Source organism: Cricetulus griseus, chromosome 4 (genome assembly GCF_003668045.3).
Source record: "Cricetulus griseus strain 17A/GY chromosome 4, alternate assembly CriGri-PICRH-1.0, whole genome shotgun sequence".
Taxonomy (NCBI): Eukaryota; Metazoa; Chordata; class Mammalia; order Rodentia; family Cricetidae; genus Cricetulus; species Cricetulus griseus.
The window spans coordinates 114,132,482-114,146,369 of NC_048597.1; the positions used below are offsets into that span (position 1 = coordinate 114,132,482).

Genomic DNA, 13,888 nt, shown 5'->3' on the forward strand with positions numbered 1-13,888 from the left:
GTAGAAACTAAACTCAGGTCCTCTGGAAGAGAAGTACATGCTCTTAACCACGGAGCCATCTCTCCAGCCCCTTTTAAAAAAGAATGCATGTGTGTCTGAGCATGTGCACATGTATGCCTGGGCATGTGTACATGTGTGCCTGGGCATGTGTACATGTGTGAGGAGATCAAAGGACAATTTTGGGCCTTGTACAAGGCAGGATCTCCCCGCCTCCCCCCGGGGATCAGAGCTCCTGCCCTCCCAGCTGTGGAAAAAATGCTTGAAGTAGAAGCTCTTCTATTGTTCTATTTTAAATTTCTGGATTGCCCTTGCTCTGCTCAATCATTTGGCTTAGTTCTCATACAAGGCAGGATTGTTTGTCTTTTGTTCACTGTATATAGATGAGCCATGAGTTTCAGGGAATTGTATTTAACTAGCAGCATTACAGCATCCAGCTTCCCCTGGGTTCTGAATTCCTCATTCACATGGCAAGAACTACACCCACTGAGCCAAGGTCTCAGTTCTGGTCCCTGGGAGATGACACTCCAGGGGCTAAGGCCTTAGGCTCCTCACCCTCCCTTAACAGTGCCTTCCTGCTATGCCATGTCCAGGTCTCCCTCCTAGGGCTCACAGAACATACCCATCCAATATCCTGGGCCTGGTGGACACCACACCCCCCAGAGCAGGATCTACAATTGTCCAGATGGCCTGAGGCCACCAAGTTCTAAGATATTTAACACCTCCTACTTGAGGCAAGGAACTTAGAGTGGCAGAGACCTGAGGCAATGGATACCTCAAATGCCCAACCCCCATTCCCATCCTTGCATGACATCATGCATGGCATGAGAGACATGAGTCCTGGTGCAAGGGACCCACCTGTGCCTCTCACAGTTGCAAGAATACTTCTGTCCATTCCTGTCCAGTTCCTGCGTGGAGCCATGCAGTGGTCCCCAACGAAGGAGCCTGAGATACAGGTTAATACAGAGCCAGGGAGACCAGTTAACTAAAAAGTAATTTAATGTATTTAAGACAAAAAAAAAAATCCTTAGAACTTTTTTCTTTTTGTTTTTTAAGACAGGTTTTTGCTGTGTATCTCAGACTGACCTGGAACTTCCCATCTCGCTGCCTCAGCCTCTCAGGAGGGTATTGGGATTACATACAAGATCTGGGCTGCCAAACCCAAATCCCTGAAACTCTTTTAGTGAAAAAATATTTTGAGGAATTTGCAACTTTTTAAAAATACTATGTCGCTAAAGGTAAACAGTTCAATCTAGAAAACTCCTGAAAGGTAGTCCCGGATTCGACAGCTCTCAACTTCTGAACAGAGTGAGTGGCCAGGGCCATCTGCAGGACTGGATGCAGGTGTGGGTAGCCAGACTCTCCACTTGATTAAATACAGCACCCTCAGAAGCGGGGCTTTCGCTTGCGGCCAGTGTACTGGGTGTCAGGTCTAACCTCCCTGCAGACAGACAGAACAGACTCAGGAGAATGAAGAGCTCTGAGACCACAAAGGCAGGTGACTTCTTGGCAGCCACAGCCTCACCCTCCCTGCCTGCTCATCTTTAGCCAATACTCACTTGCCCTGGCGCCTGCGCCTCTCCTTCTTCTCTAGGACCCATTCCCTGCTCTTCTTCACCAGGTCCCGCCGTGCCTTCTTGTGTGGAGCCCTAGTCAGAGGCAGAAGTGATAGGGTGGCTAAGCTGTGCCCCCCCCCCGGGGGGGGGGGCAACTGAGACCCTTCTTCCCAGTCTGTAACCTCCGGACACCTCAGCAACAGGACCAGAACCCTGGTTTAGTAGAGCTGTGGGGCAGTCCCTGTCCCTGTAAGGTATCACTGGGTAGATGGCATTGTATCTGGCACACACCTTGTCCATAGGGTGACTCCAGGAAGGAGTAACTCAAGAGCCTGGTGGTGTCCAAGAAAAGCCATGGTACCTGCACAGTCCACTGATGCCACTTAAGATCTCTTTCAGGGTTGGGGTTCAGTGTGCCTAGTGGGAGCCAGTGTCATGCCCCCACACCCATCCCCTGCCCCTCCCCAGCTTCTGTCAATGTCTGAGGCCGGAAAACAAGGCTGCCTGCTCATGGCAGTCCTGACGAAGATTCTCCTCACAGATTGATCTCGGCCTCCAGCCCTGGCTGAGGAGGAACATGATTCCCCACAGCCCAGTGGACAAAAGGCCCGAAGAAGAGAGGGAGCCTGCTCACACACCCACAGCCACATTACCATTGGCTGCTGGGATGAAGTGATCCAGCCTAGCTTGAGGGAAAGTGGCTGGCTGCTTCAGTATAGCCTGTGGCCCTTGTTACAGGCCAGAGTCATGACTTTAGCCTTGTCAAACCCTCCCCAGGCAGAGCCAGAGCAGAGGTCCAAGAGCTACTCAGCATTTATAGCAGGGGCTGGGCTGTGTGCAGCAACGCAGGCCACCTGGAAAGAAGGGCAGGCCACATGAGGCCAGAAGGGAGCCATGGAAGGAAAAGAAGAGCACCCACATTGGTCTGGAAGTAAGGAGCCTGCCCTCCTCTATGGGCAGGGAACAGCAGGAATCAGTGACAGGCACCCAGTGGGGTGTATAAGAATATTTGCGACAGGAACCCAGACAGCCCTTAGTACCCAGGAAGCAGATGGAAGGAAGGACTGAGCTGAGTGGAATGAGGACCAAAGGGAAGAGGGATAGGGTCACCCAGAAGAGCAGGGACATGGCTGGTAACTATTCCTTTCACCCAGACACTAGTGTGAAGCTAAGGGACCCTAAGATGCATGGAGGGGATTGGACACCTTGTACTTCTCTGCAAAGCCAAGTAGAAACATCTAGAAGAGTCCCAATGCTCAAAGGGGAGCTAAGAAAGCAGTGGCCAAAGGTCAGGGGCCAGGTGGTGTCAGAGGTGACAGCAAAAGCAGGAGATCCAAAGATCATCTGGAACACTATGAGGGCAGAGTATAAACGGGAATGTGTTGTAGAACAGAATATTTGTTTAACTAAGTAAAGATGTGTTGCATTTGTTTATGCTTCTGATTCTTTTGTTTAACTATGAAAAGATGTGTTGCTGTTTTACCTCACCTGCCTTAGGCACCTGATTGGTCTAATAAAAAGCTGAGACCGGCCAATAGCTAGGCAGAGGAGGGAATGGTGGGGCTGGCGGGCCAGGGCAAAGCAGGATGGACAGGGTTAGGGTGCCTTGAGGCACCATATAGACGAACAGAAATGGGCTAATTTAAGTTAAAGAAGCTATCTAGAAACAAGCCTAAACTAAGGCTGACCACACATAATTAGTAATAAGCCTCTGGGTCATGATTTGGGGGCTGGTCCAAGAAAGCTTACTACAGGAACAAGATGCAAGCCACTAAATACAGCAGCAAAAAGTCATCGAGGTGGGTGAAAGGAAAGGGCAAGTAACTACAGGTGCCAGCAGTGATGGGGAAACCTGCTTCTTTCATAGTAAAATAGAAACAGCAACAGGGCAGGTGAGCTGAGAACAGGAGCCTGCTGCATAGCCTGGCCCCTGACCCTTGGCTACTGCTGTCTTAGCTCCCCTGCCAATTCCCCAGTGAGCTTTGGGACCAATCCCCTCCATGCATCTTAGGGTCTCTCATCCTCTCACTAGTGTCTTTTGGTAACATGTGTTCTCTGTTACCTGTGTTGGATGGCCTGAGCATCTGTGGGCTATGTGTGTGGATGAGAAGATGCAGGAGGCAGGGAAGACTGGGACCCTGGCTATAGTTGAAAGTGGCTGGGGGGAGGGGTGTTGGGGGGGGAAGACACGTGTGAGGAGAAAGGGCGTTTGCAGGCTCCTACAGGAAGCTAAGGGGCTGTGGCTGCCCCAGTACCCGGCCTGAGGAGGCAGACATAGCATCCCTTTGGCACAGCACCTGTCTAACCCAAGGCTCGGGTGAAAGCAGAGAGAAATGCCCAAGCCCTTTCCTGGTCCCCACACCTGTGCACCTTACCTCTCACTGGTGAAAGTCAACTCGGTGGCCTGGTCTGCATCCTGACTCTCAGTCAGCCCCTGTAGGAGACCAAAGCTGAGTCACCTTGGCGCTTACTGCCCTAACACAGACATATGTGCATCCAGGCCCAAGTAACCCCAGCAGGCATGGGAATCAGACTACAGGCTACAGGGGCTGGCAATCCTTCCTAGGACCTGCAGAAGACTCAAACAGCTGGGCTCTCTGTGCAAGGGGTTGAGGAACCCTGACCACCGAGTCCCTCCCAGCATGCTCTTGTGCTGGGAATACAAAGCTCGGCCTGGGAGCCCAGCACCCTTACCTTTGGCAGGGAGGTAGAAGGTCCAGAAAACAGACAGAGGTAGAACCTGAAACAAGGCAGGGCAACATAAAGCCTGGCTCACAAAAGACAAGTCCTTATTCTGCATCTTTTGTGGCCCTGCCCACTTACCCAGCATTCCTGTCTACTCAGTAGCCTGCAAGGGCCCCACAGCTGTGTAGACAGCTCTTGGGCCCAGCACCCACTATGTGTATACACATGAAGTCAAGGTCAACTTCAGCTGTTATTTCCCAAGACACTGTCCACCTCATTTTTTGACAGGGTCTCTCACTATCCTAGAGCTCACCAAGTAGGCTAAGCTGTCTCCAGGATTCTGCCTATTCCTGTCTCCCCAGCGCCTCATCGGGATTACACGCAAGAACCACCACGCCTGGCCTTTTACCCTGGTGCTGGGAATGGGAGCTCAGGTCCTCATGCTTGCACGGTACACACTTCACCCGCTGGGCAGTTGCCCCACCCCCCCACCCCCGCACTTACTTCTTTGCTTTGGCACTGTTGGGGAAGTCCACCACCACGCCACCGGTAAAGCCTGCCCTTGTGGCCTGGGTTGTGATCAGCTCCAGCTGAAGGGAGTAGATGGAGGGGTGGGAGGGACAGAGGCTCTAGAGGTCCTCAGTCCTCATTGGTCAGAATCCAAAGCATATTCTAACTAGACCTTTCCAACTCAGAGGCCCCAAAAGCCACCAAGACAGAAAGTGGGCTGTAACCAGTCTCAGCAGCCCCACCCTCAGGAACAAAGGGTGTCAGAACAAAGCAGTTCTGCTGTTCGCCCTCAGGAAACTAGACCAGACTCAGTTAGTTGTGCTACATATCGGAGACCTGCAGGTTACTGTCATTCTAAGCCAGAACTCATGCCACATAAGCAGAAGTGCTGAGGTCCTCTTGCCTGCCCCCACTCTACTGTGGGGTTATGGAGATGTGTGACATCACAGCACATTCTGTGACGCTATCTTTTTTTGTTTGTTTGTTTGTTTTGTTTTTTTCGAGACAGGGTTTCTCTGTGTAGCTTTGGAGCCTATCCTGGCACTCGTTCTGGAGACCAGGCTGGCCTGGAACTCACAGAGATCCGCCTGCCTCTGCCTCCCGAATGCTGAGATTAAAGGCGTGCGCCACCAACGCCCAGCTTTCTGTGACACTATCTTATCTGTTTTCATTTTTCTCTCAGTGCTGGCTCTCAGGGCTGGAGGCCAGGTCCTCATGTAATATACCAGATGAGCATTCCACCACTAAGCCACATCCCCAGCCGCCCACCATCTCATCTATCAACAAAAGACAACACACCAGCCTCCCCTACAGAAACACTCCCTCTCGGGAAGCCACCTGGGATCACTGTGCCATCACTAGGGTGTTCCTTCCCTCTCTCCCACCAGGCCACAAGAGTTCCTTGTTCTGTCATGGTGCCCAGTGGCAAGAAGGCAGCTGAGTGGAGAGTGCTTTATACACTCTCCCTTCCTTGCACATCTAGCTAAGCTGCTCACCTGCTCTGAGTTCTCAGGGTACAGCTGCAAGACAGCTCTGGCCCCGTGGACCTGTAACCAACAGAAATGTTATGACCACATAAGCACTTGAGCGATTGTGACCACAGCACACCTTCACTTACTAAATATTTGTAGAGTTCCCATCACAGGCAGGGCTCAGAACATCAATCATCATGAACAAGACTCCTGAACTGGGGCACTTGCTGGTAAAGCATTCATCTAACTTAGAGCTGTGGTAAGTGGCAAAGAAAAAAAAAAAAAAAAAAAGCCAGGTGTTGGTGGTGCATGCTTTTAAACCCAGAGTTCAAGGCCAGCCTGGTCTACAGAGCAAGTTCCAGGACAACCTCCAAAGCAATACAGAGAAAGCCTGTCTCAATAAAACAAAAAACAAAAAATGGTGCATGCCTATAACCTAAGCCTTTGGGAAGCAGAGGCAGGAGGATCACGATATGCTCAAGCCCAGCCTCGTCTACACAGTAAGTTCTTGCCTCAAAAGAAAAAGGACAAGAAACAAGAATTACCAGTAAGTGTTGGGATCAAAGATGTACACCACAATGCCAGCCATGAAATTTGTTTTGACGAAAAAAGGTGACAGCCGGGCATTGGTGGCGCATGCCTTTAATCCCAGCACTCGGGAGGCAGAGGCAGGCAGATCTCTGAGAGTTTAAGGCCAGCCTGGTCTACAAGAGCTAGTTCCAGGAAAGCCTCCAAAGCCACAGAAAAACCTTGTCTCAAAAAACCAAAAAAAAGGGCTGGAGAGATGGCTCAGAGGTTAAGCGCACCGACTGCTCTTCCAGAGGTCCTGAGTTCAATTCCCAGCAACCACATGCTGGCTCACAACCATTCGTTATGAGATCTGGTGCCCTCTTCTTGTGTGCAGATATACATGGAAGCAGTATACATAATAAATAAATAAAATCAAAAAAAAAAAAAAAGAAAGAAAGTGACAGTGGAGGGAAATGCAGAGGACATTCTGGCAGGTGACAGGTGACCTCGGTTAGCTGGTCATGACGTCACTATCCTCACTCAGCTGTCTCAGATACTCAGGAGGTTTGGTCAGATGTCAGCCTTTTGCACCTGGACGTTTTTTCTTTTGCATTTTTGAGACATCTCTGGCTGACTCTGAATTTCCTATGTAGCCAAGACTGGTCTTGAACTCCCAACTCTCCAGTCTCTGCCTCCAAGAGTGTTAGGATTCCAGGTCTACACCACCATGCCCGATTGAGTCTCAAAAGGGCTGTGTGTCCTTTGTAAGCAGCATTCCTACCTTGGGACCCTCACCTTCATCCTTGAACTTACACGGCAGGAGACAGACAGACAGACACAGGAGGGGAGCTTATACTCACAAGGGCAGAGTATAAAGAAGAAAAGAAGCAGTAGAGGCGCCTGGCAGGGACATCCGATTTCTTGTTTGCATTGCAGAGCCACTGAACAGCTGAGATGCTGGAAAGGAAGGGACCCAGTCAGGAGGGACCAACGCCCACCCCAGTGACCTCCTGAGGACCCTGCCATTATCCACCATAATCTGCTGCATACAGCTCCTGTCCTGCAGAGGCCAGGCCACTCTTGGTCACTTCCTGACAACACAGAGCCAGTCTGGGCAGCACTCACTTCCTTCAGTCATTCTAGGAAAACGCTGTCTGTCTCAACCAATGTCTGCACGTACCTCCAGGAGTCAGGCCATTACTGCCTTCACTCTCTCCCGACAATCAAAGGAAACCCACTGGGCAGCACTTACTATTCAGCCACTCATCTCTTCTTTTACATGCTTCTGCTGTATCTATCAAGGCTCTTAACACCCACTCCCCACCCCCAGATCTCAAACCTGCAGCTGCATTCCTCACTTCTGGCCCACACCTCCTCATTGCTTTGCACACCCAGCCACAGAATGCCACATTACAGGCCTAGCATGAGCAAGGCCTTCAGTGTGATCACAAAACAAAAACACTTCATCTGGGTGGCAGAAGCAGGTAGATCTCTATGATCTACATAGGGAGCTCCCGGCCAGACAGGGCGACCTGGTGAGGTCCTGTCTTGAAAACTGAAACAGAACAAATCATACACATACATATACAAAACCCCCAAATGCTCCATATTTCTTTAACATTATCATTTTAACTTTGAGCAGGGATCTCATGTGGCAGAGGATGAGTGATCCTCCTGCCTCCACCTGCCAAGAGCTGGGATTACATCCATGTGCAGCAACATTCATATTTCTAACAGTAATTTCAATGCTCCAAAGCTGGTAATTGAAGACCAGGGGCTGCAGAGATGGACCAGTGATTAAGAGCACTTGCTGCTCTTGAAGAAGACACATTTTGGTTCCCAGCACTCACACAGCAACTCCCACTAGCCACTACAGAGGACCAGACGTGCACGTGGTACATACACACAGGCCAACACACACATAAAATAAAAATAAGCCTTTTTTTTTTTTAATTTAGTGTTTCAAGACAGGGTTTCTCTGAGTAGTCCTGGACACCCTGGAACTCACTTTGTAGACCAGGCTGGCCTTGAACTCAAGAGATCTACCTGCTTCTACCTCCCAAGTGCTGGGATTAAAGAGGTGTGCCACCACTGCCTGGGGAAATAATTACAGGTTCAGTATGTCTATAATCCCAGCAAGGGGGTAATGGGAATCAGAATTAGGCAGATGCCTGGAAGCTCAATGGACTGCTAGTCTGGCCTGTGTGACAATGTTCCAATGGCGCACACCTTTGACCCCAGCACTTGGGAAGGAAGAGGCAGGAAGATCTCTGTGAGTTTGAGGCTAACCTGGGCTACAGATTGAGTGCCAGGACAGGCTCTAAAGCTACACAGAGAAACCCTGTCTCGAAAACCCAAAACATAAAAGAAAAAAATAAAAAGAATGTGCACACACACAACTATTTTTTAGCAGTATTTGTCCTTATAAATCTCAAAAATCTTAGAACACATACATTTGTCTAACTACATTTATTAACTCTGTATGGATCCTGCCTCATATATAGAGGACAGACAATAATTTTCAAGATCTTTCTTTTTCTTCACCATGTGAATTCTGTGTCAAACTCAGGCTTGATAACAAGCACCCATGGTCACTGAGCCAGCTCACAGGCCCAGAACATGTAAATTTTGAAATATCATGAATGACTGCTACACAGCTGCATTTAGGAAACACCGGTCTATGAAATTAAAATGAGGAAGTAGAGGCCCTTACCTAATGCAGCCATCAAAAGAACCTGGTCTGAAAGGGATTCCCTGGCCCATGTCCCCTAGCAGCAGGTCTCCCTCTGTGTCCCGGTCCAGGGCAGCATCTACATTGAAGTAAAGCAAAGTATGGGTGCCACTGCAGCATACAGCTGTAGAAAGTGGGCCTGTGATCTCAGCAGCAGGGAGGCTGAGGCAGGAGCATCCCAAGTTGGGGCCTGGCTCTACAGCAAGATCTGATCTCAACCAAAAATCCAATTTGGCTGCTCCATAATCAAGAGGACAGCCACCTTGGTACAGGACAGGGCACACTTACCCAACATGGCAGGGCTGATGTCAATGCCCACCCAATAGTGCCCCTCTTCTGAGATATAGTCTCCACTCAGTCCAGAACCGCAGCTGGAAGAAACAATCCATAGGGGTTCATAGAGATGAATGGTAAAGACCCTCCATACCACCCAGGCAATCAGACCTGGGACCCAGGACCTCACCCAATGTCCAACAGAAAAGAGGGCTGACCCTCTGGCAAACAGAGGAGCTCCAATGCTCGCTCAGTCATCTTGGTCTGGATGTCAATCATCCGTGAGCTGGGAAGTAGAAAAACAAAGGAGAAGTTATAGAATTCTAGGTCATGTTTCTCCTAGATCAAAAGAGTTAGGAGAGTTTTAAAAAAGGAACAATCAACTAGAGGTACTTTTTTCCTAACTTTAAAAATTTTTTATTTGCTGAGTGGTCGTGGTGCACGCCTTTAGTTCCAGCACTCAGGAGGCAGAGGCAGGTAGATCTCTGTGAGTTCAAGGCCAGCCTGTTTTACAGAGTGAGTTCTAAGACAGCCAGGGCTACACAGAGAAACACTGGAAAAAAATTTTTTTTATTTCATTTAGAGTGTGTCTGTGTGTCTGTCTATCTGTCTGTCTGTCTGTCTGTCTGCATGTGGAGATCAGAGGCCAACTTGCTCAATTTGGTTCTCTTCTTCTAACATGTGGGTTCTGGGGATTGAATTCAGTCATGAAGCTTGGTGATTACCCTCTCCCCTTCACCCATCTTGCTAGCCCTTGCCCAACATTTTAAACTTACAATTCTAACATGAAACCAACAAACTCTAATGCAGTTATTAAAAGTAGTTCCACGTTGCCACAAAATTCCAGCATTCCAAACACTGAGACAAGACTAAGAGTTTAAGGCCAATGTGGGCAAGATCATCCTCAAAACATCAACAAAGTAACCCCCAAGTCCAAAGACACAATAGCATGTCATTCTATTGTGTACACATTTCAAGTGCACCAGCTGCAAAGCTGACAGAAACAGTCAAGTCACTCAGCAAATGACCAGTCAGTGACTGACTACAACTCTACTGGATTTTGATGCTTTATTCCTTAGGAATGTGTTTTCTCAAAGAGTCATCTGACATTTTTACTTTCACCTATAAGGATCAACAATGCACAACAAGTGTTAGGAATGTGTCTTGGTGGTGGAATGTACACCAGGTCCTAAGTTTAGTACCCAGCACCTCCAAAAACAAAACAATCCACCTCAGTAGTAAAAAGTGGGTACTAGGCCACACATCCCATCCCCAGGACCTGAAAACAAAAACTTCACAGCATTGATGACCATGAGGAATATAAGGAATATAATGCAGGCACCAGGTGTGGTGGTGCACACCTCCACAAAACCAGAATCTGAGTGGCAGAGGCAAGCAGAGCTCTGTGAGTTAAGGCCAGCCAGGGCCACAGTGTGACTGTCTCAAAATGAAGGTGGAGGTGGGACAGTAAATAGAACAGGGCACAGGGCATAGTAGGACAAGCCTATAATCTCAGCACAAAGAGGCTGAAGCAGGAGGGTCACTACATATAAGGCCAGCCTGGGCTACATAATGTGAACATATCTCAAAAAAAAAGGACAAATAAACTGTAATAAATTTACTTAACCCCATAGATAAATAATTATTTTACGTCAATATACTCAAAGTGTTATTTCATTTTATAGTCAGCAAAAAATAGTGAATGTGTCATTTTTCTTCCATTTCTCCATATTAAGTTATTCAGACTTACAGAATTTTAATAGCTAGCTCATGGCTGCCATATTAAACACAATATTTCTACACCTGGTCTGTCCAAAGTCAAAGTAAATAATCACACACAATAGTTTTCATAAAGCCCTACATGCTGGACCATGCTTGCAATTTTAGCACTTGGAAGTGGAGACAGGAGGGTCAGGAATTCAGTCACCTCCAGGACACAGCAAGTTCATGTACGGAACTCACACAATGTTTCTGTCAGTGGTTGCCATGGCGATTTAGTGCAATCGTGCATTTAAATAAGGATCACAATAAGCTCAGAACGAGTATGCCCTCCCTCCTAATAATACGGATTACTTTCTGGGGGTGTGGCTCAATGGTAAAACTACTGCCTGGAACCCCCGAGTGAGGGACTGGGGGTGTGGCTCAGTGACAGAGCACGGCTACAGTATGACAGTACCCTACTCTAGCTACTGCCTGCTTTACCATCTATTTTAAACACACTGTCAAACGACATAGTGTAAACTGGAGATGAATCCACCCACACTGGAACCAGGATCCCTCCAGAAGTTAGGCGGTTTGAAGTTCACTTTACGGGTGGCAGAACTGCATCCCCCCCCCCCGACTCCCTAATTCTACATGCTTTCCAAGCGACGCCCATAATCAGGGCGACTCGCCGACCCGACCCCCGCGATGCCATTCAACAGCCGCGCCTTCCTCACTTGCGAACGTATTTCCGGGCTTCATTCTGGTCATAAAACTGTTGGGGAGAGAAAGATACAGGGCATATGAGGGGGAGAATCCACAAGCAGGCATCCTGGAAGAAGACCGAGACCTGACAAGGCTCTTACCAGCTCCGGCGGTCCGCTGTGCTCCGGTCTCCGGCTACGAGACGCCATCTCTAGGGTACCGCAGCACGCTGCTGCCGGCAAGCCCCGGCGCGACGTTTGACGTCATCAACCCTGCGACCTCCTCGTAGGTCTCACGCTCTAAACGTTCCCCGCCTTTCTCTCCCTTTGATTGGCTCCAAGACGGAGCCGCCGCTCACGATTCGCGATTTCCATTGGCCGGCTCGGCTCCGCCCAGTCCCCCGCCACAACATGGCGGCCCCGCGCTCCCTGGGCTGGCGGCTGTCACCGCTGTGGAGGCTGTGGCAGGCCCGGGGCTTGTGCTCGCCGGGGAGGCCTTACTCCCGCACCGCCCTCTACGAGCTGCTGGGCGTCCCCTCCACGGCCACGCAGGCACAGATCAAAGCGGCGTACTACCGGCAGAGCTTCCGCTACCATCCCGATCGCAACCCCGGGAGCACCGAGGCCGCCGAGCGCTTCACGCGCATCTCCGAAGCTTATCTGGTCCTGGGCAGCACCGTCCTCCGTCGCAAGTATGACCGAGGTCTGCTCACCGACCAGGACCTACGCGGGCCCGGGGTCAGGCCCTCTAGGACACCCCCGGATGACCCCGCTCCCCCCCGCCCTCCCCCTCCGCCCCTCGAGCTCACGAAGGCTTTCGGGCCTCTCCCGGCGACCGTCGCACTATGTTCGACTTTGACGCCTTCTACCAGGCGCACTACGGAGAGCAGCTAGAGAGAGAGCGGCGTCTGCGCGCCCGGAGAGAGGCCCTTCGCAAACAGAAGGAGAGCCGGGCCAACAAGGGGCTCCGATGGGACGACACCCGAGATGCCACTTTCTTTGTCCTCCTTTTCCTCATCTTCGTCTTCGTCGGCTTTCGTATTTGATCGGAGAAAAGGAGGGAAGGAGAACAAGCCAAGAAACTTGCCATTTTGGACCTTTGAACTATTGGTCGTGGGTTGGATTGACTACCTCTAGTGGTGTTCTCTTGACTCTCCTGGCACCTTCCCAGCCTGGCCGCTCATCGACATAACCTTCTCCTATGGTCCAGAAAAAAAGAAGCTCTTTCCTGGCCAAGAAAGAGGCCCCAGGGTAAAGATACCCGGAAACCAGCAATTTATGTGCTGGTTTCCAGAGACCCCTGGGTGCCTGCTTGTTTCTACAAGTTGCCTTCCAGATGTCAACTCCCTGAACAATTGCTCTGGTTTTATCCAGAAGCCCTGAGCAAGTTTTGTCTTGTCCCCTGCCACATGTTTATAACATCGGGCAGCACTTCCTCTGTAACTTTTGAACCCTCAAGTGTCACTGGTTGTCTGCTGCCAAAGAGATTAATTTGGGAGGCTTGCATGAAACTTGTCTTTCTGTGTTACCCCAAGCCAAAGGTGTGAGACTTGACCAATGATCCAGCAGGGGATGTAGCCAGCTCAGAGAGAGAATGCTAGCTAGCATGCAGGAGACATTGGGTTTAGTCCCCAGCATTGCTGTCCTCGTTGTAGAGTGTCCCCCTTCCCAGCTGACAAAACAAGTTAACTAACGAATGATTGCCGTTTTTCTCAGGTCTGTTTCACACCACCTCTTGTCATGTGGCAGCAAGAAAACAAAGCCCTTGAGTATGAAGAATATGTTCCTGTGTCCATATTTATCTCAGTGTGACCTTGGAGGAAGGTGCCCTGTGGGTGTAACAGCAGAAGAGTAAATAATTAGCTCTCCTGAGGGTCTGTCACTATTACCCATATCCTGCTCCACAGTGGTGATGTAGGGTGATGCTACTAGGGCCAAGTTCATCTTGGGACAGTGTGCCTGTCCTTGGTCTGTCTGTCCTAGCCACTCACATTGCTAACTGTGCAGTCTGCCTGGTAACTGTGACAAGACTTGGAGCTTGAGTCCCTGAGTATGGCCCCTGCATCTGCAGTGTTGATCAGAGGTGCCACAAATCAAACTTTCTAATGAGGTTGTCGGATTGTGTATAGCTTTGGGCCCTGGAGTAGCTAGGAGCAGAAGCAGCAAGAGGCTCACTGGTTAAGTTGGAGATGAAGTCCAGAGTATAGTATAGGCTGGTAATCCACCGAGAAGGCTGAAGCTGGAGGATGT

General features: G+C 49.8%; 2 protein-coding genes and 1 non-coding gene across 4 annotated transcripts; 1 reads left to right on the forward strand and 2 right to left on the reverse strand.

Annotated features, from left to right (window-relative positions):
* Positions 1 to 978: 978 nt before the first annotated feature.
* On the reverse strand, positions 979 to 11,936 carry Bud23 (BUD23 rRNA methyltransferase and ribosome maturation factor). Of its 2 annotated transcripts, XM_027416161.2 has the most exons (12): positions 11,801 to 11,936; positions 11,672 to 11,709; positions 9,424 to 9,519; positions 9,249 to 9,331; positions 8,943 to 9,039; positions 7,090 to 7,186; positions 5,744 to 5,794; positions 4,743 to 4,828; positions 4,248 to 4,293; positions 3,929 to 3,987; positions 1,557 to 1,646; positions 979 to 1,438 (listed from the first exon to the last, which is right to left on the reverse strand). In XM_027416161.2, the coding sequence occupies exons 1-12, from the start codon at positions 11,846 to 11,848 to the stop codon at positions 1,384 to 1,386; spliced, it is 846 nt and encodes a 281-aa protein (XP_027271962.1). In that variant the 5' UTR covers positions 11,849 to 11,936; the 3' UTR covers positions 979 to 1,383. The 2 variants fall into 2 exon arrangements, with proteins under 2 accessions (XP_027271962.1, XP_027271963.1); XM_027416162.2 differs by lacking the exon at positions 11,672 to 11,709 and having other exon boundaries at positions 11,801 to 11,894.
* Positions 2,029 to 2,162, reverse strand: LOC113835702. Its single transcript, XR_003485385.1, has one exon.
* A 73-nt stretch (positions 11,937 to 12,009) lies between the features above and the next one.
* Positions 12,010 to 13,419, forward strand: Dnajc30 (DnaJ heat shock protein family (Hsp40) member C30). Its single transcript, XM_027416163.2, is given in 2 exon segments — positions 12,010 to 12,428; positions 12,431 to 13,419. Coding segments are annotated over 2 exon segments (633 nt in total). The 5' UTR covers positions 12,010 to 12,049; the 3' UTR covers positions 12,685 to 13,419.
* The last annotated feature ends 469 nt before the right edge of the window (positions 13,420 to 13,888 follow it).